Source organism: Atractosteus spatula, chromosome 6 (genome assembly GCF_055471065.1).
Source record: "Atractosteus spatula isolate fAtrSpa1 chromosome 6, fAtrSpa1.hap1, whole genome shotgun sequence".
NCBI classification, from domain to species: Eukaryota; Metazoa; Chordata; class Actinopteri; order Semionotiformes; family Lepisosteidae; genus Atractosteus; species Atractosteus spatula.
The window spans coordinates 3,129,556-3,157,449 of NC_142711.1; the positions used below are offsets into that span (position 1 = coordinate 3,129,556).

The 27,894-nt window shown below is 46.8% G+C and overlaps 1 protein-coding gene across 3 annotated transcripts in view; it reads right to left on the bottom strand.

The window, feature by feature from the left end:
• The window catches only part of mib1 (MIB E3 ubiquitin protein ligase 1), a 104,449-nt gene that overhangs the window by 55,367 nt on the left and 21,188 nt on the right, over window positions 1-27,894 (bottom strand). For all 3 annotated transcript variants that reach the window (XM_088918855.1, XM_088918854.1, XM_088918856.1), the window contains exons 4-12: window positions 27,497-27,601; window positions 26,430-26,496; window positions 24,152-24,356; window positions 20,931-21,114; window positions 19,083-19,227; window positions 17,717-17,850; window positions 9,545-9,652; window positions 7,841-8,038; window positions 5,439-5,590 (exon numbers count right to left, since the gene is read on the bottom strand). In XM_088918855.1, coding sequence (XP_088774981.1) covers window positions 5,439-5,590; window positions 7,841-8,038; window positions 9,545-9,652; window positions 17,717-17,850; window positions 19,083-19,227; window positions 20,931-21,114; window positions 24,152-24,356; window positions 26,430-26,496; window positions 27,497-27,601 — 1,298 coding nt within the window. The remainder of the gene's footprint in view (window positions 1-5,438; window positions 5,591-7,840; window positions 8,039-9,544; window positions 9,653-17,716; window positions 17,851-19,082; window positions 19,228-20,930; window positions 21,115-24,151; window positions 24,357-26,429; window positions 26,497-27,496; window positions 27,602-27,894) is intronic.

Consider the following 27,894-nt stretch of genomic DNA (forward strand, 5'->3'; position numbering starts at 1 on the left):
ATGGCTGCAGCTGCAGAAGTGTGCAGAAATGACACACATTTCTTTGACATTAATTCACACCTTCCACAGCTCGGCTTTCTTTCAAACAGCCCCACAGACAGAAGCCAGATGCCCTTTTACCCCGTCCTTCAAGTGCAGATCACTGCCTCCTGCCATTAGCACAAGACCTCATGTCTCTTGTACACCTCTCAGCTACTAGAGCCCCCACCCCCCAACCTAAATCCTTCTAAAACCCGACCAAAGAGGACAGCTGTGTCGAAGAAAAGACCACATCTGGGAAAATGGAGCACTATCACCATGACTTGTGCCGTGATCACCCTCTAGAGAAAGCCCACTTGCAAAACAAAAAAAAGGAACACCACCTATCCACTCAGTGCCCAAACCCTTCCTGTAAGAGCTGCAATCAATATACTTCGTATACGGTGAGCTTGTCCTTTAAATAATTGATCGCTTTTTCTGAAAGGTAGCAGACTGTCGCTCCTTTTCATGTCAACAGCGCACATCAAACATGTCTAAGGGCAACAGGGACATGAGCAGCAGACATTTCTGCTTGCCTGCACTGCCATTTCTGCAAAAACAGCGAGGGGGGAAATGAATAAGGCACACTCCAACCACATTACATTAAGATATTTTTAGTTCCTCATCATTTGGACCATTAATTGCCCTTTTAATTAACAATTTTCTCAATCACAGCTTATAATATGTGAAATAACATTAAAGCACTAAGCATACTGTGTATGACTTCATTCAACATTACAACCACTCTCGCTAGGCAAGGCGATTAACTCGGGCAGCGCAAGCTATGAAAATGGTTTGATTTTCTTAATTGTTGCGATGGTTATGACGCTGCGGGCGTTCCTGCCTCTTGTGCGGAAAGGGGAATTTCACCTGGGAGCCGGCAAGTTGATTAAAATACAGGTTAACAAATTGTGTGAAAAAGAAATTGCGGGCAAGCTGCTAGAGCAAGGCCTGTCCCTGGCATTTCGAAGTCACGGGTAATTAGCCACACTGTTTACATTCCTCTCACTGCCGACTGTTTCAGGGGGAAAAATGTCTACTACTATAAGGGAGCAGGCTCCTCTGGAAGAAAATCACAGGCAGTGCAAACAGAGAGTCCCCCTGAACACACAGGACTCCCTCTGCCTGCTTCAGCTGCAGCTAGGAGCTTTTCAGAGTCCACAGGTTCGGGGGAAGCCAAAGACATTTGAGGAAGTGGGCTTTGCAACACACGTGTGTGTACATCCCACAGCTCGACACACGAGCATCTGGCTGGAGGTCCGAAAGCCCAGCTCCTCTACCGCACAAGCATGCAGGCCCTGTTCATGAGGTACCCATACATGTATGCTCACGCAAAGCTCGCTTCTGCTGACGATTCTGACCCACCCCTTCTACCAGGACTGCAAAGAAACGATCCTGCAACTAGCTCCTGTCCACACTTCATGCTGCGACATGCCAGGACCCTGGTACCAGCCCTGTCCAGGAGACAGCGGGTCAGTCCGACACATGGGCAACACCTGCAAGGTACTGATGGACCAGGCCAGTCATCTGCTGAATTAAGAGAGGGCTGAAGAGTGAATTAAGAGAAGAGCTTAGTCTAAAATTATCTATAAGTAACTTAATTTAGCAAATCGCCTGTTTTACAATCTGTAGAAACTGGCAATTTAACGGTGACCTAGAAGACCAGCAGGATTGGGGCTCTCCAGGTCCTGGGTTGGAGATCCCTGCTATACACGTTTCTCACACAGAAAATGGCTTTGAACACCTACGGCAACCAAACCAAAGTCCTACATCTTAATCAACAGGTGCAAGGCAGTATACACCCCGGGTGGGACGCCAGTTCATCACAGGATACACAATACAAATTTTCCCAGGAGCCAATTAACCTACCAGCATGTTTTTGGACTGAGGAAACCCACATGAACGCGGAGAGAACATGCAAACTCCACACAGACAGCACCCCAGGTCCAGCACTGAGCCCAGGGCCCCAGCGCTGCGAGGCAGCAATGCTGTCCACTGTTCCGCCTCTACTAAAAATATCTAGTAAAACGAATCTGGAAGATCAATGGCAGGATTCAAACACCGGAGTCTTGACATAAAAATAAAACCATATAAAAAGGGCAAACAGACAGAGGCCATTCTGTTCATTACATTCGTTTAGGTTCTAGCAGCTAACTGATCTGAGGAACTTGTCAAAGAACTTATCTTGGACATTAACTTTAGCCTCATGGCGTGGTAGCTTGTCCCAGACTCTCACTTTGTGCAAAAAAGTGCCTCCTGCTCCAGGCTTTAAATGTACTCCCATACAGTTTCCACTTGTGTACTCTGGTTTTGTGTTTCACGGTTGATTCTGATTCCAAAGTCCTTAGGATTAACTTTTTCAATCTCTGAGGATTCTGAATACGTGAAGCAGGTCACCTCAGTCTACTCTTTTCACGATTATTAAGGTTCAGTTCTTTCTACTCCTTCCTTTCTAGACCTCCAGTAGAGCTTAAACTTGAGACCCTTCTGTACTCACAGGGAGACCTCTCTGTCTCTCTCTCACACACTCAGTGAATGATGAGAGCTGTGATCCACAGTAAAACAGTCATTACCCACAGCCCTGCGGTTTCGATAGATTAATCTGCTGCTCGTCTGTCTCGAAGGCTCTTTGTTTTCTAAATATGTTTGGTTTTCCCTCTCCACCAACCCTGCGAGCCCTTTAACACAAGTCGCACGGCGAACAATAATTTAGCTCAGTGGTGCTGCCCACAGCTAGCCATAGATGTCTGAATTAGACATCACAAGCAGGGAGCCCAGCAAAGGAGACTGTTCAAAAAGCAGCACTACTCACAGACCTGGGGCAAATATACAAGTGTCTTACAGTGGAGCAACATCCATTCACCACAGACCCCTACGAATTAAAGAGTGTTTGAGGTGGAGGCAGACGAAATGTAAATTAGACCTGACAACACGTCACAGAGATAGACCTGAAATATCAGAGTATATATGATAAACAGCTGACTTTATAGCATCTTTTGGGGGCTATACTGAGTACCATGACCATTCCAAGCCCTGGTGCAAAAACTCCAAAAACCGCTCTTCATTTATTCCGAAGGCATTTGAAACAACTCAGTCTTCCTAATAATCCACGAAGAGGCGGTACATTAAAGACCTGGGATGGCTTAAGAAACAACAATAAAAACAAAAATGAATTTCAGCTCATTTTGTGGTGGTCCTAAGGGGACACTGAAATAAAATGCAGCATTTGAAAACTTCACAAGTCAGCCAAGAAATAAAAAAAAGCTGTGTAAGGATATATATCCAGGGCTTTAGGTGGCCACTGTACAGATCACTGGGGAAAATGTTTTTATGAGACCGTAATAAATATCGATTATTGTGCTTTTACAATTTCAAACCCAGCAAATATTTCATAGAATTCACAGCAGCTGATCACGTTTCGACTTCTGGGTCTACAGAACTACTGAATAACAGATGGTTTTGCGACTGGGTCAGCCATTATTAATGGCTGCACAAAGGCATGGGCAAGAGTCAAAATAAAACAAAAAGAAGCCTTTTTTAATTTAAATAAGTCCAGCCCTGTGTGATTTCAGAACAGCTTTAGTGCAGCTCTCGCCAACTGCCCTGCAACACAATGGAGAGCAGAAAGGTGCATTTGGTGCAATTTATCAGCGACACGTGGGAAAACGGCAATTTCCTCGCTTCTTAGCTATGCTTTCTTAGCTAAAATAGCTAGAAAACAAAACTGCTGACCCCAATATTGTTGAAGTAGCAGTTGTATGATTGTGTCAGTGGAATAACCACTTCAACTCACAGGATCTGAATTTAACGCTGAAACAAAACCCGCAAGTAAACCTATACAGAACACTAACAGAAGAAAACTTTGTTTAAAAAGACATTGATGATGACAAACTATGTTATTTTGCTAAAAGAGTTTTCTATTTAACATGAATTCGACCAGTATAACTAACAACATTTGTATATTAATTTGTATAGAACCCGTTAGAACCGCATAATTAGTCACAATAATGACACAGCTAAGCTGCAGACTAACTGGAAGACAATTGCAATACAGGTTTACCGGATTTAGAATCAACCCAGCCTGCCATTGATCGAGTGCCCTCAATTCAATAAAAGGCACCGTACTACACACTTCCACCAGTACAGTCCGACTTGTCTGAGACATCACTGGGCTGCGTCCTTGCATCAGCAAGTTCAAACTTCACACAGAACAAACCGACCAAACCTCTGCTTTGGTCCCACAATCACAAGCAATTCATCACTGCGCACACTCCCAGCAAAGCCATAAATAGCTCTTATCAAGGACGACGAGACCACCTGACTGTTCACCCCATTTCTCAGTCTGTAATAACTAATAGCGATGCCGTGAGCAATGACAAAGAACACAAGGGAGACGGCCCAAAGTTAGCAAGCAGTTCACTCGTGAAGCTGCGCAAAATAAACCAGCTTAAAAGGCATTAAGACAGAAAAATTAAAGATTCACAAATAACCTAAAACATGATTCCATGTTGATTTCAGGCACACGAAGCATGACTGTGGCCAAACACTATTACATCAGCACGAAAAATAACTTACTTAAATTCACATACCAACCCAAAAATAATGCATCTGTAACATGCAGCTTTGATTTGAACTTAAGATGGCCAGTTCACTGTCTCAGAGACCCAGCTCTCTTCTTTATTTAAACGATGAAGCAGTTAGACAAATGAACCACACCAGGCAACAGGTTTCAATGTTTAAAGGTTTGTACACCAAAAATCACATCCTAATAATAATCACTTACGGAAATTCATCAATCAATAAAAACCCAGTTGGCCATAAGCACAAGATGTTCTACAAAATTACAGCATTAATAAGTTTGGATTCTCTGGGAGCAACACGGGCAGCTAATTCCAGGCACAGGCGTCACTTGCAGACCCGGCTTGCGGAACCGGTCCACATGATGACCCCACACCTACACGAGGAAGCTGGGAGTGCTGCCGAGGTCAATGGAGATGTTTTGTTGGAAAGCAACACTTTCACCAATGCTCTTCCAGAGAAAACACGTCTGTTGCGTTGGTGAGCAGGGTTTATAAATACTAACAGAATATCCCTCTCTCAAATAGCCGGGGGCTGCAGCTGTGCTCCAGCAAACAGTTCAAGTGATAATTTGACACTTACACAAACTTAGAAATACTTTTGTTGGCGCGCGGCCTCCGAGTCAGCCTTTGATCAACAAACAATCTCCCTGAAACATCCCAGCTACCACAGCCAAACGTAAACCAGTACATGTGAACTTGTACTTGCTGTACTTGCATGGCAATTAATCCTGCTGCTCGACGAAGCGTGAAACGACTAAACAGCAACATACACCCAAGAGGACGGCCGGCAAACGGGCCGCGCTGTCGGAGCTCGCCCGGGGGAAAGAGCCTCCGTCTTACCTGGGGTTCCCGCGCAGAGAGGCGTGGTGGAGGGCGTTGAAGCCGCTGTTGTTCGTGATGGTGACGTCAGCCCCAGCCTCCAAGAGCACGGACAGCATGTCGTCTCGCTTCTTGCTGATGGCGTCGTGGAGAGGGGTGTCTCCTTCCGAGTCCTGTCCGGACACGTGACGGCGTTAAACAGCCCTTCACCGCCTCTCCCAATACCCCCCTCTCCAGACCCCCCAGTGCCCTTTCTCCCTACAGCAACGTGGCTGGAGTGGGGCAAGAGTCTGGGTGAGCGCCCCCTACTGGCTCCACTAACGCCTCTACCTTCAGCAACCTCAGCTTTCCCAGGAGTCTCCCCTCCAGGTACTGACCAGGCTCACACCTGCTGGGCTCCAGTGGGCTGCCAGCAGAGAGCTGCAGGGGGACATGGCAGCTGGCTGATCCTATGTGCCTAGGATCTGTATCACTTGCCATTTTTTGCAAAATATATTAATAAAGCACAATATCCTTCTGAACTCCATAAGTGGTGAAACTAATAACAGATAATGACAATTAAATGAATTGCAGCATTTAAGCTTGAAATGCAAGTGGCTCCATCTAAAATGTAATATTTCCCAACTTATTCAGCTCATCCATAAGCAAAATGCTTCGGTCAGCAGCTTAAGGCACAGCACCTCTATTCGGTTGGCACTACAAGTTTTCTCTCATTCTGCACTAAACTGAGAATCTGCTGTACAGAAACTTGTAGAAGGTTAGAACACTTGTTTGATCTTTCTAAGCAAAGATGACAAGCAACGCGTGTTACTGGACCAGTAACGACAACTCGATTCATTTTGCACACTGGTAGCTGGGCAGCTGCCCAGATGGACAAAGTTGTTTTGAGAGAGAGTAACAATCACAGGAGGGAGAAAGGAAGAAGGGGCAGAAACAGTGATTGCTGGCTGTTAAAAGAGAATATCTAAAGCAAGCCCACCAAGAGCTGCAGAAAAGAGATGGGAGGGACAGCCTAGAGAAATGAACAATCTTCAAATGCTGACTCTAATAAATTATAATATCCTGGAGTACTGAACAAAACAATGGTTTTATAAAAAAAGAAGCAAGGCCTAGTCTGTACATTAGCATCCACATTAATAATAAATCTATCTGGCAACAGGGAAACAAGACATTGAAGCTCTCTGCCTTTCAGTCAATAAAATGTGCTCAGACCCTGACTGGATTCCAGAAATACCACGTCAACAGTAAACGGACACAAACCAACTCGACATCCTGACAAGCTTCTCTAAACAATCACGTATCTCTGCTCTACCCTCACTTCTTAATTCTTCTCCTCAAGTCCTGACTGTCTTTCACAAGTAAAGAGCTTGCTAATTCGTTAACTATGAGCCCAGCGCCCTAGTACACAGCTGGGGTAGGACCTGCTCGCGGACGGACAGCACATCTTGACAGCTCTTTAAAAGGGAGCAGAACAAGCAGGAGAAGGAGGCAGTAACCAGAAACCGCAAGCTGTCGCAGTGGTTAACAAGAAAAAAGGGCTCTTCTGAAGAGGGAGGCAGAGCACAGGTTTCCCAAACAACACTGCTATAAACCGTACGAAACCGCACATCTGTATTTCGTCAAGCAAAGTAAGACGAAAGTAAAGCAGCTGGTTTCAATCCAGAAGAGCTGTTTGAAGCAGAGCTACAGCGGACTGGAGAGCGATGGGACAGTTTCTAATCCGCAACACGGAAAATCAAAGGTGTCCTTTCTAAGACGCTCTGCACCAAGCCACAGAAGGAAAGGCAGAACGAGAGAAATAAGGCAGTTATAAAAGACTTTTCTGTCTATAATGATGTCTAGAATGATCTATATCCTTACAATCACAGGCACATTCTGTATATGTTATGGATGCATATTATATACAACTATTTAGCAATTTATTCATGGGGGAGGTATTACAAACCACCTATGAACTGGAAATGAAACAATTTTTCTATTTTTAACTGCTCGGCGTAGAGAGGTACGCAAGCTGTACAAGATGTATTATTATTAACAGGACGTTTTTATAATCATTTTCACACTGTCAGAGAGCTGCTTATTCCTGGCAAGGGGCAGAGCAATCCCGAGAATATCTCGAGAGAGCAGGGTGTACGGCAGGATTACACCTGGGAAAGAAAGCCAGACCTCCCAGGAGAGAGACCAATTAACCTAGCCAGCGTGAGGTGGCAGATAAACCTAATCACCTGGCACAAACACAAGTTAGCTCAACGAGAACATGCAAGCTCCACACAGAGGGAGCTCCTCTCCAGTGTCACCTTCAGGACCCAAGAGCTCCGAGGCATTCATCGTAAAAATCGAAAATAAGAATGAACGGTGCTGTGAAAACCTGGGAAAGTCTCCCAGAAAAGAAAAAGACTTAGAACTGACAGCCTTTACTGTACCTGAAGACTGGGATGGCAGCCGAAGTCCAGCAAAGTCTTCACCACCTGCAGGTGCCCTTTATTGACCGCAATGTGCAAGGGGGTCTGTCGGCGCTTGTTTCGAGCGTTCAGGTCCGCTCCCCCTCTGTGCAGAACCTCGATGACCGAACCTTCGTCTCCAAAAGCAGCGTGGTGCACAGCCCTGTCTCCGTCTTTGTCCTACAACATGGACACTATCGGTAAACTCCCACTGGCCGGGGTAAACAGCCTCCTCGTCCAGACGTGCAGCACAGGAACAAGCTCGGCACCGCTTTTAACATTTTACTAGAGATTTCCGCATCCACAACAAGGTCGGCAGCAAAAGGCCATTTGGGTAGAAGTAGCATCACTTTTCAGCAGAGGTCTTCATCAGTGGCTCTCTACCACTCTCAGGACAGCGCTAATGGAAAAGCTTGCATTTTATGGTAAGCCCTACAGGAGAGCTCTACAGCCTGGTTTCAATCGTGAAACGTAAAAAACAAAACAACCCTGATTGGTTGCCCTGGTGGGCAACTCATTCATCAGAAACTAAGTTCGAAAAGATAAATGCATGAAAGTTATGCGTCACCTGCATCATAGAACTTGCAACACTGATTCTCTCCACTGAATCTGTGCGTTGCATCAAGAAAAGGCTTTGAACAAACATAAAAGTAGAACATTCAGTGAGGAGAAAACGTCGACTTGCTTTCATCAGGTGCAGTCTGTGTATTTTATTTCTAGCAATGATCTGAAGCCGTTAATGCTGCAGTGCTTACCTTACCTACACACAAACTGGCATCTTTTATCACTCCTAAGTTGTGTGCATCTAAAAAAAAATCTCTAAATCCCTTTTAGAGAAAAAAAAAACATCATCACATACTCCTGGTTCAAACTTTAGTAAATCAAGACTGCTATTGAGATTTTTAACAGTCATAGTGCAGATCTCTCATATCCCACTGGCATTACTTTTAACCAGAGATTCTGCATTACAACTCTAAAACAAATGGGAGAAATGTATAAAATGATCTCCTTCTACTGCCTCACAAAACCTGACTTTTAAGGGAGGCAGTGCCTACAGAATAGCCTATATCCTCACCATCCGGTTACAAGAGCTGTCAATAGCAACGGAATTAAAGGTGGTCCAATAGCTTTATTCCCATGCACAGACACTACACAAGAACATTACGCCAGAAATTCACTTAACACTGAACACAGATCTCCTAAAATAAGTGATATGAAGGCATAAATGACATAAAACCTTGGTAATATGTAGTTAAACCTTAAGAAACTTAGTGGGTCAATGAATAATGATGCTCGTTCTCCCAGCAGTGTACTGTTTTTTAAAGTGAATATAAAAAGCTTTTCAGAGCACAGTTGACATGATGCATATTAACAGCCTGTTTCTTTTATGATGCTTTTCACTAAGGTTATGCCATGCATATAAAAATGCTTCATTCATGTTAAATTTGTTTCCTTAGTAGTAGCCAACATAGCTCCACTGCTTTGGAACTTGATCAGTTTTTATTGAACCGATATTCAACAACACTATCATTCTATTACACTGTAGATTACGTACGAGGATGAAAACCAGCACTAGATTAGCATATGAATTTCCTGTTTTACAGCATTTTACTTCAACACAGTAGGAGTTTAAAATGCTGTGAGGGTACCACGATTCTCAGGCAGCATGTAAAGAGATGAACATACCTCTGCTTCCAAGTCCACATTATGTTTGAGAAGCAATTTCAGCACATCCACGTGTCCATTCTGACTGGCTGCCTGCATAGCTGTGTGCCCAGCACACTGTCCATTCACCTAAAAAATATTACCAGCAGCAGACAGTGCAAGTTAGAGCTGAACTCCATGTGAAGCACACAACACATGAATATTGATGCACCTCTTAGGATTTATGGTGCGTCACATTGCCAGTGTTTCTTGAACAAGGAACCATGTCACTTTGCAATTATTCTTCTGGAAAGCGTGAGGCAGTCTGTCAGGCCGCTGAAAAACTGACAAGGGCCATAAACCCGTGTGAGAGAGTAGGCTTCAGGCTAAGGTGACCACCATGCTATAAAATCCTTCATGACCCCTCTCACCCTCTTCGATCCCATTTCTGACTACAGGCTTCAGGGAGACAGTTCAGAATGACTGTGGCCAAGAAAAACATCTACAAGACTACTAGTGTTCCCTGTGCAGTCAGCTTATTAAATGCAGCAAAGTGACTGTTTCCCATATGAAGCTGTTGGGGTATGAACAGATAACATTAGATCACTTTATTGGCCATATACAATTTCTTGCATTATGAATTTGTCTTTTCGCATACCCCAGCTTGCTCTCCATGAGACAGACAGACAGGGAGAGAAGTTTGGGGTCAGAGCGCAGGGTCAGCCAATTACAGCGCCCCTGGAGCAGCTGGGGTTAAGGGCCTTGCTCAGGGCCCCAGTGGAGTCGGATTCCCCTGCCAGCCGCAGGATTTGAACCGGCAACCTTCCAGCCACAGGCGCAGCCACAGTGCCACCGCTCCACCCCTGTATGTGCAATGGTAGTGTAAAGAAGTCAGAGTGTGATGTGTGTAAATGCACAGTTGTATGGCTAGGACTGTTTATTTCTAATGTGTATTTATTATATGTAGAATGGTGATGCCAAACACAGATTTCCATCCTTTTAGACGAAGAATAAAGTGAAAAGAACACCAATCCATCTTGCTTTGTGCCTGTATTATTTTTCCCCAGTGTCCTGGTCATTATGGCATGGGGGTGACTGCAGACTGGAAGAAGGGAAAGAACTACCACAAAAGGAAAAGCATGAGGATAATTTCAATTTCATTATAAATATGTTTTCTCTAAGTAGCACCTGTGGGGAAAAGGAACAACATTAACGTTTCCAATGACTATCAAACACAGCCCTGGAATCCAGACCTAAGAGAGAGGTTTGGCGAAGACCAGCAGTGGGAGAACATCAATCCTACAGTCCTAACATGCTGACAACCTCCTGCTTCCTTTCAATCACTGCCACACAAATCTCTTTGTATGTGTGCATTTCCTCAAATCGGCTTCACTGCTGCTACAATAGAGTTAATACCAATTTGCTATTGGTATGGCGCTCACAAAAAAGTTCATGAAGCACCTTCATTATTCCTGCACATAACCAAGTTCTGAATATACTGCTGCACGCAATTAACAGGGGTTATTAGGCTGTAATAAGTTAACATTTATAAGTCTCCTGCCCCACACTTGAGATGAAACCATAAAGAATGTCAGTGCAGGGAGCTTTCAATGGAAACAAACTGGGCTTTCAAAGTTGTTTAAACTCAAACTGTGCTTGCAGTGGCCACAAGGTATTATTCTGAACACTGAAGACGCGTTAAGTCAAAAGCTATTACTGAACTAAATTAGAAACTGCAAGTCACAGAGCTGGACATAGACAATCTTCTTCTGAGTGAAGAAAAGCACCATATTTGATGATATGATTGTGAACTGAAATTAATACAAAACTAACGTACACCACACTCCATTTAATGAAAGTGAAGATAGTATCATCAAGATGATACCATTCAATCCTTTCAGCAGCAGTGTTGTCACAACTAAGTCAGAGTAAAAGGCTTTCGAACTTTGATTTTCTAATCCTCACAAGTCATAAAACTACCCAGTGTATTCCCTGCTGAAGAGAACGAGGTCCCAGTCTGAACACTTTCAGGATGCGGGTAATTAAAATCCTGAAAGGATCTGACAGCATCAGTACAAACACATTAAGACCAACATCCCTTCAACCTCAACCACAAACCTATGACCTGGGGCCACAAACTTGAGTTCAGTTTTTCCGGGGAATGAAAACGGGGGGGAACGACTTTGCTCAAAAAGTTGCGAGTTTCTGAAATACTCTCGTTAAAAGACGTTAAAATCCTCTTCATTTGGAACCTTCCCAAATATCTGCCCAACTGCATCCTGGGATCAATATACTGCTAGTAACCAAACAAACAAGACGGGCCTCCTATCTCTTATAGCATTTACATTAGCAAAAAAAAAATGGCTCTGCAAGAAAAGGCCCAGTCTGCAGGCCTCTATCACAGCTGTGATCGGAGTTCTGGCAGAGAAGGGCGCATCTCACAGTGGGCGAGATGCCTCCCACCGTTCCTCCCCGTCGGTGGTGCAGGCAACAGCCCAGCAATACAGCCTGTCCATCTCCTTGCCAGCTGCCTTAGATAAGCACCCTAGTTAAAATGGTAACGGTAAAAACATTTCGTCTGGCTCAGTCAAAAAACATCACTTTCTCAATTTACAAAACAGGAACCGGCTGCCGTGGCTGTCAAGCTTTTGGCTGCTGTGATTAACGGCTCATATTTTTAAGGCCCAGAAAACAATGTTGAAATTGAAAATGTCCACATTACGATTTTCTTTTTTTTCCTCCCCATTTTCTTCCCGTATCCAAACGAATAGATACTACCCAAGTCATTAATAAATCTAAGCAAACCTGGCAGAAAATAAGCAGACGGCGCAAAAATAAGTAACAGCGAGAACAGATTTAACAAAGGTTTTTGTACACTTAACAAGCTGCGCAGCTGTCTGTTATTTTTTTTCATATGGTACTTCTCATACTTAAGCCAGTAACCCCAGGATAGATGAGGGACATCAGACACACCGGGAGCAAGGGCTTTCACACAGGTGTGCCCTGCATGCTTAGGGTCATGTATAAAAATGCTGGAGAGGCCTGGTTTCCTATAATTATGACGATCATGGCTGCCCGAGGAGACCTCGGTGCCTGTGAAAGAGGGGTGATTGTTGGGGTGAGTTGGGCAGGAACCCCAGTGACCTAGAAAGCTCAACTGCGTGTGTTTCACAAGCGATGGTATCTAAGGTGAGGTCAACATGGAAAAGCACTACCAGGGAGGGGCATCAGTGGGATGAAGTGCATTTACTACAAAGTGCCACCGGAGGCGCAAGCACACAGATTCTTCAAAAAAGGTCTCAGCTTGGAGCAGGAGCCCACAGCAAGGCACACCTGGGAGTCCCGTGGTGCACAGAGCACAGGCAATGGCCTGCCAAGTAGTGGAGAAACGTGATCTGGTTCTGGACAAACAGGTGAGTGCATGTGTGGCACCAACCTGAAGAAGTCTACAGTCTGGAGTGCTTGGCTCCAGCACTGGAGGGCTCTGCTGGGTCAGTCTCCTGGGTTCCCCCATTCCCCCAGAGGCAGTTTTCCCTCCAGGGGGGCAGCATGTTTTTCAGCACGTCTTCCAGGATGACGATGTACCCCCCATCACAGAGCACATGTGGTGGCAAAGTGGTTTGAAGAGCCTGACACTGGTGGTCAGTCACCAGATCTGAACCCAGCTGAGTGTTTCTGGGAGCTTCTGGAATGACACCTGTGACAGTGTTTTCCACCTCCACCAATCCGGTGGGGGGTTTATGACTTTGTCATGGAATAATGGTGCTGCATCCACCCTGCAGAATTCCAGACACTTGACTTTTTGCCACAGCACACAGAGGCCCAACATGTTAAGTGACTTTACACTGGCGTTTCCATTTTTTGTCCACCACCTGTAGCTACGTTGTTTATTGCAATATCAAAAGCTGTATTAAAAAATCAGTTTCAAAGCTATTTAAACCCAACAGTTATATGTAAGATTCTTTCAATTCCCATGGTCCTTCTTTGTTAGATCCATAAAGTAAGGGAAAAAACTACAGAAGCGAATTTTTTAAAGTTATAGACTCACGATACTTAACACTTAAAATGCCATATTTACAGTAAATAGACATGACAATTTCTGCTATCTTTCAAAAGAGAAGGGAACAGCAAATACCTTCACTTTATTGCTAAATACTTCACAGGACAGGGACAATTAGCTGATAGGGCATGTGAATGAACAATTTCAGCTTCATTTGGTAAGAAATGGATCCAAACACCATACATGATCTATGATCCATAAACAGATTTATATTTTTGAAAAATATTCTACATTACTGTATTCTACACTCTTGAAAACCTTGTAAAAAGGAAGCAAATGCAATTGTAATTGCATTTTGAAAAAAACAACAACAGCCAATCAACTAGATTACTCTATTCAGGCCAAATGCTGTTTATAAACTTCTGAAGTATTTTGGGAAATTTGAAGACTTCTCAGAAACCAGTTCTCACCAGGTATATGTATTTCGGTAGAGCAGCTAAGGATTCAGCTGAATCTTAGGTGTTATCTGGGACACTTTAATACACAAGTGATTTATTACAGTGTTATATTAATTGGTTCATATTTTGCAATATGACAAATAGAGCTAGTCTGACATACAACTACACAGTGAATCACACATGTGGATGTTTAAGAACAAAAGGCATTTGCCATCTGTCCACAGGCAGTCACACACAAGAATAGACTTTCCTGTTTGTGTGGTAATTAACTTAACTTCACTGCTACATCAGAGCAGATCTGCTCTGTGGAACAGTCCTGAAAAAATAATTGGAATCCACTGATAAAGACATCACTTCTGCTCAACAAATCACAAAACTGATACAAACTGTTAACAAGGGCCAGGCCTGTGAGAAACTATGAGATGTTGGGGAAAATACCACTCAACCTAACTTTTAACACCTGAAACTCAGCAGCAAAAAGAAAAATAACAGCGCGTGACATTAAAGTTTCAGAAAGTCAGCAGCAGACAGAATGTTAAGGGAATCCTAACGGCCACTTCTCCGAAAAGGCAACGGCCACACTTCCCAGTTAGATCATGAGCATGCAGGCCCAGGCAGTGATATTTGTGGAATGGGACGCTTGGCGTGCGTGTGGCTGAGGAGCTGTGCTGCAGAACACACTCGCAACCCCCTGCTGCAGCACCGAGTCCGACAACAGCCACCCCTGTCCTCCAGGTGACAGGCCGCCTCTCGGGCGCAGCGCTGGGAACTGGAGGCTGTTGATGACGCCTCCACAATGAAAAGGGAAAGCAGCAGGAGGGCCAGAAAGCAAGGACCTTGCACACAGAAGTACAGACTTGTACTTCCATGCTTGCGAGGACCTCTCCCTCGTGTATTTACTCTTCTACACGCCACAGGAAGAAAACCTGACACGGGAGGGGACAGTGAATTTCAGATACTTGCTGACAGATTTTAAAGGTGATGGCTAATGACATTACTCCTATCCTGGAGTCCTTGCACTAGCTTCCGGTCAAATTCCGTGTAGACTTTAAAATCCTCATGCTCACCTATAAGGCTCTGCATGGCTTGGCACCTCAGTACCTGTCTGAGCTATTATCGCCCTATTCCCCACCTCGCAACCTTCGCTCTTCTAATTCTGGTCTCCTTACTGTCCCCCAAGCTCGTCTACACTCTAGGGGTGACAGGGCCTTCTCCTGTTATGCCCCCAAGCTCTGGAACTCTCTGCCCAAGGATATCAGAGAGTCACCTTCTCTAAACTCCTTCAAATCCAGACTCAAAACCTTCTTCTTTAGAAGAGCCTTTACTGAACTGGTTCCATTTTTCACCCCTCTGCTCTTCCTAGTACCACCATCCACAGTCTCCTCTATATATTGTAATTGTGTTTTATCGTGTGTGTTCTTATTTATTGTTGTATTCTTATTATTGTTAGTCATCCTGTAAAGCGCCTGAGGACTGCCTCACCAGTCTTCACAACATTTCTTAGAAATTAGTAGGCCGGTGAAGAAACGTTCCCAAACTTGACACACAAAAGTATATTAAACCCTGTGCACATGCACACAATCTCTAGGAGGTTATCATACTGCCTGCATTACAGCATACATTTCCTTTAAAGGAAATCCCTAAATCCATGAGCACAGATAAAACAAAATCGTCACTGCTAGCTAATTGCTTAATTTGATAGATAAAAGACTGTGACCCACAGCCCAACTAGTAAAAGTGCTTGAACAAGCCGAGTCCTAATAAACACGTTTCACCAGTTCCGTTTTGGGCTACCAGCCGAATGGGGCGATGATAGCTCAAGCTACAACACATAATCAGATGCCGAGGCGTCCCCAGCTTGCTACCTTTGCCCACTTAGACTGGGCAGATGCCCGTGAGCCTGCACTGCTGTTAGTAAGAGACGCGCCAGCTCCTCCAGTCCATGCCAGCTCTGTGTTGTTCAGAGTGACCCACTGCAAGCAGCCCCACCACAGGCCTGTGGGAAGACCACATCCACAGCCCCTCACTACCCTGGACACCAGTGCAATAGCTGGAGTCCTGAGTACTCTGGCCAGAGACAAAAAAAAAAAACATTCATCTGCCCAACAGTAACCCTAACCTTAATGATAATCCTAAAGGCTACTACAGTTGATGCTCTTCACAAAGTGTGGAAGTGATAACAGTCTCTCATACACACAGCTGGACAAAGAGCTACTCCGTCACATGATAACCCTTAGTCGTCGCCAGAGACTTAAAAGTCTTAAAACTGCAGATCACAAATCAGGCATCTGATTAAACATGTGAGAAACAAAACTTTGTGTCTAAAATACTAGGTGCAGCAAATGTCAGGGGTTCCTAAAGATTAATTACTTAAATACTGATAAATTACTGATGCAACACTCTACTCTAGAAGTGGAAATTGATGCACCTCAATTTGGAGAGTTGGAGTGCTTTAAAAGTTTTCAATTCTTCTTTTGTTGTGTGACAGGTTTTTTTTTTGTCTGGTGAATACTATGACATTATTTTCTGTTTTTGCACAGGTACATTAGGGATCAAATAGGGTGTTTGAGACAATCTCAAGACGAGCAAGAGCAATACATTCATCTTCAGTCGAGCCTGGATCAGATCACAGAATGCAAAGCCTCAACCAGCTGCTCTCTGCCTGTACGGCTACTTGTCTGCATGGCCAAGTACACCTCTGTGGTTTCGAGTCTGCATCCCGAAGTAGGGCTCTAAAGGTCACATTCTGTGCTACACTGCAATAACTGTGAACAAACAAACCCTTCAGGCATAAGGATGAAGCCCATGGTGCCATGAAATGAGGCATTTGTCATTTTTAATAACCTAATTGTTTCCACAAGTTGAGGACTGCATATAAATAGCCCATTCTCAGATGCAGAGCAAACTCATTTCCCTGAAGTGTGTGACTCAGGCCCATAGCAAGTTGCAAATGGTTCAATAAAACCTCTCCCCCTCAGTCCACGCAGTATCCAGATACCAACATCTCGCAGCCAAAATAAAAGAGCTTGAGGAGTTATTACTCCCATCAGCTACAGCGAACACTCCGTTTCGGCTTCTGAGCGCAGGGCATAAATGGATTCAGGAGGTTGCCTTTTCTGTCTTTTCTACAACTTCTTCTGTGCTACGTGATGCAAAAAAAACAGCCGCGCTCTACCACTCCTCAGTTTTAGTTCTGGCCTTAGTCTGCTGTAACTCTGTGGCTCACCACTATTAATTAACTTCTGTGCTCTTCAACAAGGTCTCGTATCTTATAACATTCCCCAGTAAACAAAATCTAAAAACAGCTCGGTTCTTGCAGGTCGGTGTGGAGACCTGTCAGGCTTTACAAAACCCTGCCTGATTCATGGTATGTCAAGAAGGATCATCATTAAGAGGGGTAACAAGGGAATCTCTGGAGCTGGCCTTGGAGCTCACAGAACAGTGTCAGTAAAACACGAGCCTTCAGCACAGGTGAGAAATGATGGATGTTCAGACCAAGGGCTCACCACTTCAGATCAATATCATCAAACAACGATTTCATCTCCGCCAAAACCACCGCAGGGTCCCTCGCCCACGCAGCGCCTTTGCTCATCCTCCACCTCCGCTCCAAGAAAGCCAGCAGCATGTGCAACCTCGCCCCGCTGCCAACCCGCAGCCCGCCGGAGAGGGGGTGGGGGAGGAGCCGGGCGCTGGCGAAGGCGACGGGACCGCCCCGCTCCCGGGGGGTCTCCGACACGGCCCGGGCGGGGGACTTACGTCGACGTCGGGCCGCTTCAGGATGTCCTCCACCTTGGCGAGGTCCCCGTTGGCTGCTGCCTTGACCAGCTCTTCGTTGATGTCGCCCGACTCCTGGGTCTCGAAGAGCTTCTTCAGGAGCTGGGACAGGCGCTCTGCAGGGAAGCACGTCCGCACACTGCCTTTATCGGCGTCGCCTCCTCCTGTCCTGGTACCCGCAAGCCTGAAACCACCCACTCTCCGACCGCTTCATCCAGTACGGGGTCACAGGAGAGCCGGAGCCTATCCCAGCAAGCAACAGGAGCAAGGCAAGGAACGCCAGTCCATCGCAGGGCACACACACACACAGACACACCAGGGCTGACTTTCCCAGAAAACAATGAACTTACACAGTACCAGAATGTCTCTGGACTGTGGAAGCAAACACCAGCACCCAGAGGATACCCACACAAACCGGGGAAGAACATACAAACTCCACACACACACAACCCCAGGTCCGGAATTGAACCAGGTCCCCAGAGCTGACCGTTGCTCCACCCTGCCACTATAGAAGTCTAATTTTTTTTTTAAATCACAAAGCAAAAAATTCACACAAAAAAGAGCACCTCCCCAACACCTGCAATCAGCCATCACCAACAACTGGAACTGGTTTGATGAGGTATCAGTAACTTGACAGTGAGGAACTCCGGCTGCTGGGTGAGTAGAAACACCCAGTGCATGGGTTCCCAATCCTGGTCCTGGCTGCCCACACTCCTGCTGGTTTTTGTTCCAACAGAGCCCTCAGTTACACAATCAATCCCTTCATTGACTTAATAGTAAAGTTCATCTGAACTGTTTGCTCCCAGCTCTTAAAAATGTCGATTAAGATTTCAGTGATCTAATGAAAGTGAAAACCAGCAGGTGTGTGGGTCACCAGGACTGGGACTGGGAACCACTACCTTAAGTGTGTTATTTCTGAGTCTTTCAGGGAGGCTCCTCTCTTTGCTGGATTAACCCCAGTCTTGGTACACAATGACCTGACTGGCTGAGGTCACTACAATTAATAGGGCTGGGGAAAACAGCAAACACATTTAAGAAGCGTATACTTTGGGACTCATGGCTTAGGGTGCATTTCAATCTCTTTGCGTTACTTACTGCATTTCTAAACATCTGTGCGAGAAAGTACAGAATTTACGTCTCTTCCTTGTTTTGCTTTGTTTTAAGCTGCATCCAGAGCTGGAAGTTACGATCTGCCCCGTCCCCACCAGCGCTCAGCAGGCCCTGCCGACACCGCAGCAGAAGGCTGCGCTTTCGCTGCCTCATCCGCCCCAGTGGGCCCCACTGCCCGTGTCCACGCCCAGCGACGCCCAGCGACGCCCAGCGACGCCCAGCGACGCCCAGCCCGTACCTCCGGAGGCGTTGGTGACGGCGGAGCCGGCAGGAGCCACCTTGGTGACGGCCGCGGGGTTGTAAGTCCAGGACGTCCCGCACACCTCCACCTTCAGGTCGCTGTCCGAGTAGATCTGCTGGACCCGGCCCACCTTCCCCAGCGTCTGCGGCACACAAAAAGAGCAAGCTGAGCTGCCGCGCAGGGACCCTCGGCCCTGGGGAGGGGGCTGCCCTCGGCCCTGGGGAGGAACGACTGCGCTTGCAGGCAGATCGATCGTTTCTAAACGTGCATGATGTCGTTTGCCAGGGATGTGCTCTGCACACAACCCAGAGCCAGACCGAGCAGGCTCTTGCCAAGACATCTCGGTACTCCCTTCCACAGGAGCACAGCAGCTCCTCGTTCAGGTCTGCCACAGCCCTTCAGAAAGGACCAACGGATAACAAGCCTTCCTCCTGTCACACCGTAGATCTCAAATGCAAAAAGGGGGCATTAATGTACAGTGCCCTCCACAACTTCAATATCCAAGCTGAAATTCTGAGGGGGAATGTTTGGACCAAGGTAAATGCCTCTTATCACATGGAAAAAGGCCCGATTACCAAACTTCCAGCAGTTTGTTAAGTTTATCTACCAGCTGCCAACATACAGAATAATTGGTCACTTTAAAGTGATCCTATGTATCTTATAAGAGGAGACAGGTATCCATCCCAACCCCCACAAGCATAATTATGCTCTGGGCTGACAGGAGGATAGAAAAGTATTACAATAAAACCCAAGTTTTACTGCGTAGCTAAAACATATGTTCAGTGCTAATTAATGGGTGAGTATTCATGAGTATCCCAGTGCCCTTACATATTCATTATTCATCGTTTCTTTGAAAAGTATACAAGCGGCCGTATTTCTGGCTTGCATGCTGATAATACAGGTCCTTCAAACATCTGAAGGATAGCCAGTATATCTTCCCACTGAACATAAGAACTGTGTGTCCTCTAAGCAAAATCCATCAGGGCACTGAAAAGGACCATTCTGAACTAAATAAGGAAGAAAATGATCTTCCTGTTTGAAGCATAGTCAGAGAATCCAAATGGCATGTCAGACCCAGAAAAAACTAGACTGCAACTCCTCAAATACTCAAACTGAAGGAGGACAGAGAACAGAAGAATATGATGGTTTTTTGCAGGGCATTCCTATGAAGGCACTTTGCCGTTTTGCAAAGGTAAATTAATTCTAAAATATGCCTCCGACTCAAATCGGACAGAGAGCCCCGGGCTCGTCGCCCACGGACAGAGAGCACTGGGCACTCCCCGTGCCCCTCTGTGGCGGAGCAGTGCCCACGGACAGACAGCCCCGGGCTCGTCGCCCACTCCCCCTGCCCCTCTGTGCCCACGGACAGAGAGCCCCGGGCTCGTCGTCCACTCCCCCTGCCCCTCTGTGGCAGAGCAGTGCCCACGGACAGACAGCCCCGGGCTCGTCGCCCACTCCCCCTGCCCCTCTGTGGCAGAGCAGTGCCCACGGACAGAGAGCCCCGGGCTCGTCGCCCACTCCCCCTGCCCCTCTGTGGCGGAGCAGTGCCCACGGACAGAGAGCCCCGGGCTCGTCGTCCACTCCCCCTGCCCCTCTGTGGCAGAGCAGTGCCCCCTCTGTGGCAGAGCAGTGCCCACGGACAGAGAGCCCCGGGCTCGTCGCCCACTCCCCCTGCCCCTCTGTGGCGGAGCAGTGCCCACGGACAGAGAGCCCCGGGCTCGTCGTCCACTCCCCCTGCCCCTCTGTGGCGGAGCAGTGCCCACGGACAGAGAGCCCCCGGGCTCGTCGCCCACTCCCCCTGCCCCTCTGTGCCCGCGGACGGAGAGCCCGGGGCTCGTCGCTCACCGGCAGCATGGCCTCCGCCCACTCCCCGTGCCCCCTCTGCAGCAGCTTGATGCGGTCGATGTCGTAGCAGATCTGCACCAGGTCGCCCACCATGAACTGGGAGGACCCCCCCTCCGCGCCGGCGGCTGCGTCTCCGCTGCGGACCACGTTGGCCTTGGTCAGGACCGCGGGGTTGAACGTCCATCTGCGACACACACGGGGGGAAGGTCAGCACGAGGGTCTCCAGTGAGACCCCGTCACTATACTGGGGAGTCAGGACCCACACAGACCGCAGGGTGAGCGCCCCCTGCTGGCCTCACTAACACCTCTTCCAGCAGCAGCCTTAGTGTTTCCCAGGGGGTCTCCCCTCCAGGTACGGGCCAGGCTCACACCTGCTGGGCTTCAGTGGGCTGCCAGCAGTGAGCTGCAGGGTGACATGGTTGCTGGCTAAGCTAATTCGAGCTCTTTAAGTCAGAAGTCTTAAGCTAATTTAAGTCAGAAGCAGAGAAAATATGGAATACATTCAAAGAACTAATGCTACAGCACGGAGAAGGTTAAAATGTAGTTATGCAGCAACACAAATGAATACTGTACACCCATGTGTTTGCTAGATAAGGGCGATACAATTCAGATACAGCTTGCCTGATTCGTGTGTGTCTGAAGTCTTGAGCAGGAACTGACTGGCTTTGGAATGAGGCAAGAACACAATGGAGTTAGACTGAGCACATCAACGTATGGCACACTGTTTAAAGCACAGCATATCATCTTTGCTACAAATGTAGATGAGGCCATGAAGAGTCAGTGTATTTTTGGAAAACCCCACAGTGCCATTCACGGCACATCTGAAAATAAAGCAATTCAGAATTTATCCCATTAATTCTGGACTGCCCTGTTGGCAAATCCATGTGGCTTCTAAATTATTTCTACAGAGCACAGTGAAATTTAATACTGAAAAAATCCACGATTCTCTGGTGGACAAAACTATTTTTTTTTACTTTTGTTTTGTTTTGTTGACTTTTTTGTTGAGATCTTGTTCTGTAAACCTGGGAATGGGAGATGTCCTAGGAGAATGTCTGTGTGACACACGTCATGAAGATGCAGATACTGTATTAGGTGACAAGCATCGGTACAAACAACAAGTATTAGCAGTATGTTTTGCTGTCCAATGCTGGAGCAAACTGCACACCTCAACACTGTGAGCAGAAGCTCCTGGTTTGGATTTGAAACATAATGCAGAAACTGGTCCAGGCATCTAGTGCTTACTGATGCAGCAAAGGCAACTGATATTCCTATGTGTCTGCGAGTTATTAGGTCAGCATTTCTGCTTCTTTACCTTCTGAGACAGAAATGATTGCAGGATGAATGAAATGCTGGTTACATGACGTGCAACAGAGTCCCTGAATCCGAAGAGAAATGCTTTTTTCACCATTTTTGTGCCCAACACAAACATCAGTCCGAGTACAGATGTTTGATCTATGAGTAGAACTCGGGTTTCATTTTAGGTCAACGGCAGTATCGAGCTGAAATTGAAATCCAAATGCACAGAAACTGTATTCATATACAAGAGGTTCTCGAGTTACACAGCAGAAGCGATAACTCAAAAACGCCTCAAATTAGAAACTAGTTTCTCATAAGAATGCATAAGGCACATGGAGGGGTACCATGTGCAACCAGAAGGAGGAGCTACCAAACACAAACAGTCCTGCACACAAGATGTTCCTGTAGTTTTAAAGTTATCTAGGCTTGATATTAAATGACAATTTCATGTAAGCTGTACAGTGCAGACTGGTACTAGAAATGGAATGGAGACATGAATCCTAAGCCTACAGACACGTCTGAATTGTACAGTTATTCTTTGTCCTTTTCCTCTCACTGACCTTTATTTTAAAATTATTCATCTTATTTTAAAAACTCCAAATTTAACTTGACGAATCTTTTTCCTTATTGGGGGTTTTAGCCAATTATTAACTGTACATCGTTCTGTTTAACTGTTTTAAATTTTAAATGTTAAGGGTGACAGTTTTATTTCCTGTTGTTTTTTTTAAAAGGATGAGTGATGTTTGATTTACAGATCCCATGCAGTGATTTCATTTATGATTTTTCCACATCCAGGCTAAGACAAAGCCATTTTTTTGTGTGAGATGGGAGGCAGCCAGTAGCTGGAGACAAGGCTTCTCATCTGCCTGTGCCTCACCTGAGTGATTCTGCCCGCCCCTGCCCACAGCGTGTCCATCCAGGGTACACGGTCTCAAACGCACGCTCACATTGCCCGTTGCTAGCTGCGACAAAGCGCGTTAAGGTGAGAACTTGTCCTGAATCATTAAAATAGTCTCTATCCTTACGGTACTTTAAACACAAAACGTGCAGATTAAGTGCGTGTACAGCAACACATGCGTGTGTTGGTAAAATGAGACATTAAACCAGTACCAGTTGGACAGGTAACTGTAATAGGCTGGGTAAATTGGTAAATATGAGTGGCAAAATAATCGGGAATAATCAAATCAACTTAAGCATCCTTTACAAACAGAGGGTGACTAAGAAAGCCAAAAGCACCAGGTAGTGTGTGTCTCACCCCCTCCATTGTGAATTCACACTTCTCCCATCTGGGAGACCAGGTGTAAAACCAGCAGACTCAGGAAATCTTTCATCCCCACTGCAATCACACTCTCAAACAATGCAAAGTAACTACCTTGTCTCTTGTCTCTTGTTTCTTTCTCCTGTAACACTGCTGTATTCTCTTCCCTTTTGATGATGTGTATTTGTCATTGTGTTGTGTTTGACTGTGCCGTAAAACAAATTTCCCCTAGGGGACAATAAAGCTTGAATTGAAGTCCACACCCCCACTGGCCAGGAAAGCGTGTCGTTGTGAGTATAAGCCAGTCTGAGCCCCAGGACCTCCGTGGCTGTGCTCCACTGGCTCATCACTCCGAATCGTACTCATCCGCCACGCTTAGACATGGCTCTTAGTTTAGCAGGATCAAGAAACTCCAGGGAACCGATAACAGATATTCATGTGGTGTGGAAAGCTGTGTGCTGCTTAGTTTTATTCCGTTTTGGCTGGCAAATGTCCCGGATTTGTACCCTTTGAGATGGCACCTCCGAGCCGTCGGCACCCTTTCCCTTTCACAGGCCGCTGTGGGCTTGGGGACACTGGTCAGATCTGGACGATTTCATTCCAAGTGGCTGTAGAGCACAGGTACTGTACGCAACATGACCCATGATGCGGGACGCGGCGCCCTCACCGGTTGCCGCTGGGGTACTGCACCACGATGTCGTGGTCCTCGTCGATGCCGCACACGGTGCCAGTGGTGGTGAGGGTCTCGAACATGCCGTCGGTCCAGCCACCGTGGCCGTGCTGCAGGGACTGGACGATCTCCAGGTCCAGGTCGATGTTGACCAGGTCCCCGATCTGCAGGCCCCCGGGGTTCCGGTTGCCGTTCTGCTCTCCTGCGAGGGGGGAAGCAGAGCCGCGCGGCGGCGGCGGAGCCATGAGGGCCTGGAGACCCGCTGGCCCTTCTTTCACATCGCCGGCACCCAGAAACACAGCCCGCCGCCCCGCGCCGCGGTCTGCACTGCGTCACACTGACTGGCGCAAAAATTCGGGGCAATTACCTCAGGAGGCTCAACACGACCTGCGGCGTACTGAACGTGAACCCCACTGCCTAGTCGGGCCTCCTCGGGTCGCGACAGATCTCACAGAACATTACTGCTCAAGCGAAAGACGCATTCTGGGGACACCGTGATCTCTCCAGTATTAATTAAAATCCTTAGCCTTTATTCTCATGCGGCAGTGTCAGCAAACATTAAGGGCATAAATCTGAAGCGCTTCCCCACGCAAGCAGCACGTTTTAAAAGAAATCAAGCAGCTGTTCCACCGCCCCATGGCACAGCTCTCTCCTGCAGAGCTAATATGGACGGATTCGGGGCCCGATTACCACGGTCAGACTGCAGCATCAGAGGTGCTGTGCTGCAGTATACAGTGCGTTCAGCTACAGAGCCATGTTCTTCACCTGACAGAACCCACATCACTGCAACAACAGCCTGTCCAGTGATATGCGTCAGTGTGGGGTTTTACATTATCGCTCTTTCAAAAACAAAAGACCAATGTCTTGGGAGAAGGAACTGTAGTGCAGTTCAAGCTAAAAGGCAAAACCTGTGTTCACTGCAGGGACTCAAGGAATGCATCCTGGCTAACACTGGCATCTAGTGGCAACATTAAACACAGCAGCCAAGAAAGCACTGCGCATCCTTCGTTTCTGAAGTTTTCCTCACCTTCCCTACCGGTGCATCTAATTAAAGGGCAGTCTGTATTTCTTCACTTTGGCAGGCTACCAACAAAGCTTTAGCTAACTGCACATTAAAACAGCTCAGGTAAACTCATGCCAAGCAGGGGGAAGGTTTTAAGTGCTATTTAAAAATAAAATTTACCCCTCCCTCCTCCAAAAAACGATTTATAGAATTTGAAAATCCACCTTTGCATCTCTTTTCGTGCTGTTAGTCTGTCTGTCTTGATGGAAAGACGGTTGGAAATCAGTTTTAAAAAAATTCTCCCCTCTTTCCCTGAAGCTCAGACAGGTGTCCTCTGTCCCCACGCGAGCAGAGAATGAGACACTATTGCCAGAGCTTCCTTTCTGCAGGATGCCTATCTAGACCACAGATATGAGGGAATTCAGTTTCTCGTAACCCCTAGCAGATGGACCAACACTACAGATTCAAAAAATATTAATATAAAATGCCACTCAAATATTCACATTGCTTTTCTATAAAGCTTTACCACTCCAAACACACATATGAGGGGAGACATGGCAGCTACTATGAGTGAGAAATTATTTCACTGGTTGAATTAATTCATTCTTGCAGCCAGTACACCCCCAGTCTTATGTACAGTGCCACTGGACCTTAAAAACCAAACAGGCAGGACCTCAAGTTCACATCTGATCCAAACAATGACAGAAATCCAGGTGCAGGTGAAAGGGTAGCACCTACTGGTCCACTAATGCCACTTATAGCAGCAACACATTTCACAGAGGCCTCCCAATACAACCCAGTACTGACCAGGCCCAACATTAACTTGCATTGGAGATCAGAATCCAAGGTGTTAATGCAGCTGCTAAAGAAACACTTTGATGTAGCAATACTTCAACGATTCTACACATGAACGTATAACTGTTAACAGTGCAGCTGTTTTTTGTTTTAGCACGTGGTACGCGAGTCTTTTTGCCTTGTTGTTGAAACCGACAGTCTAATTTTATACCAGATCTGCGAGAGAACAGAATGCAGAGTGAATTTCCTGAACAAGGCGTAACGTCGGCTATATCAATCAAGGCCTGTAATAAATACTGACAAGATGGAGCAGGAGCCTCTAACTTTTCCCAAACGGAAAAGAGCTCACACAAAATGACACTGGTTCCTTGATTGAGTTTCGGTGTTACTGCCTGCACTGTTATGGTCTTGAGACCAGGAATAGGCCGTTCATTCCAAAGGCTGTTTTGTTGGTGCGTCAATAACAAGGATACTTACCCAAGACGGGGCAGTGGTCTCGATAAAAGGAACCCCCCTTGGCATCCTGCACACACTTCAAGTCAGACTAGAGGGACGAGAATTCACAGTGAGAGAGTGAGATTACACAGGCCGACTAAATGTGTACTCTGCTCCCTAAAACCCATCTATTACTCCTACCGCCAAGACCCAGATAAGACTGGAACGTATGGAATTACTCATTAGCAATTAAAGTCTCCTTAATACTGTTTCTGAGAGCACTCCTAATACTGTCTGGTGTTTTTCGCTCCCTTTTTTAATTAGATGAAATGGCAGTCGTTTGAAAATGATGGGCAGACTTTTCATCCTCTGTTGCCTGTGCAGCGTAAATCCCTCTTCAATCAAGCCTGCAGAACAAGTGCGGTTAATTAGAATTAATTGCACCTCATGTAAAGTAATGAGGAGTCTTCCATAACGCAAGACAATTCATAAAGAGCCCAGTCCGGGGTTGTTAAATCTATTTAACACAGCTTATTGCTCCAGTTGCATGAAGTCAGCAAAAACAAAGCCAAATGCTATAAAACTCGGAAAAGGCCGAAAGCACAAGGCAATTTAACCGCAGCTTTTCATTAGGACTCCTAATTTTTAACATAATTGGAAAAAAAAAACATGATCTGGGCTCCGTAACTGCTGTGGTATGGTCTTTCTTTCTGATGCAAGCCAGCGGCCAGAACACTTTCACTCAGCTAGCGCATGGCTGGCTGGCTGGCTTGATTCCCCTTCAACACCCCCTCCCCTCCCCCCTGAGAAAAACCAAGACAATCTGTTACTGGACGGAACAAAAACTATACAACTCGGGTTCAAAAGACGCAGCCTGCCGCTCGGCCAATGAGCTGGCGAGCTCCCGTCCTGCGGCCGCTGCGGGCCCCCCCACACGCCCCCCCTCCCTTTGTTCCCTCTGAGGCTTTGCTCTGGGGGCAGGGGGCTTCCTTTATCACGGACACGCAGCGCGGTCCGCCCTCCCAGCTGCTCGGCGCACACAAAGGGACGGCCCGGAGCAGGGAACGCACAAGGGCCCGGGACACCCCCGCCCCGCCCCGCCCGCTCACCATTCCCTCAAAGCCCACTCGGTACAGGTTCTTGGCTCCGTTGTCCCACAGGACGTAGGCGGCGCTGTGCGGGCTGGCGGCACTCCAGTCCTGGATCTCCGTCACCTGCACGGGAAGAGGAGCGAGGGCAGGCGGTCAGAAACAGCGCCGCGGGGCTCCAGCCGAGCACTGACTCGGCCGCTCAAACTCCCCCCAGCCCCCTCCCGCCACACTCCCGTCTGAGTTCGGATCGGTGCCCAGGCCTGCGCCCCACCTTACGGCCCTCGAACCCGAGTGGCCGCGGCCCTCAGGGACGACTGCTTCAAGGCCACGATGCCTGGATGCACAATGGTGAAAGAGGGCACATTCAGCTTTTACTACAAGTGGTGACTACTTATAGGTCATAGGAATACAAATCA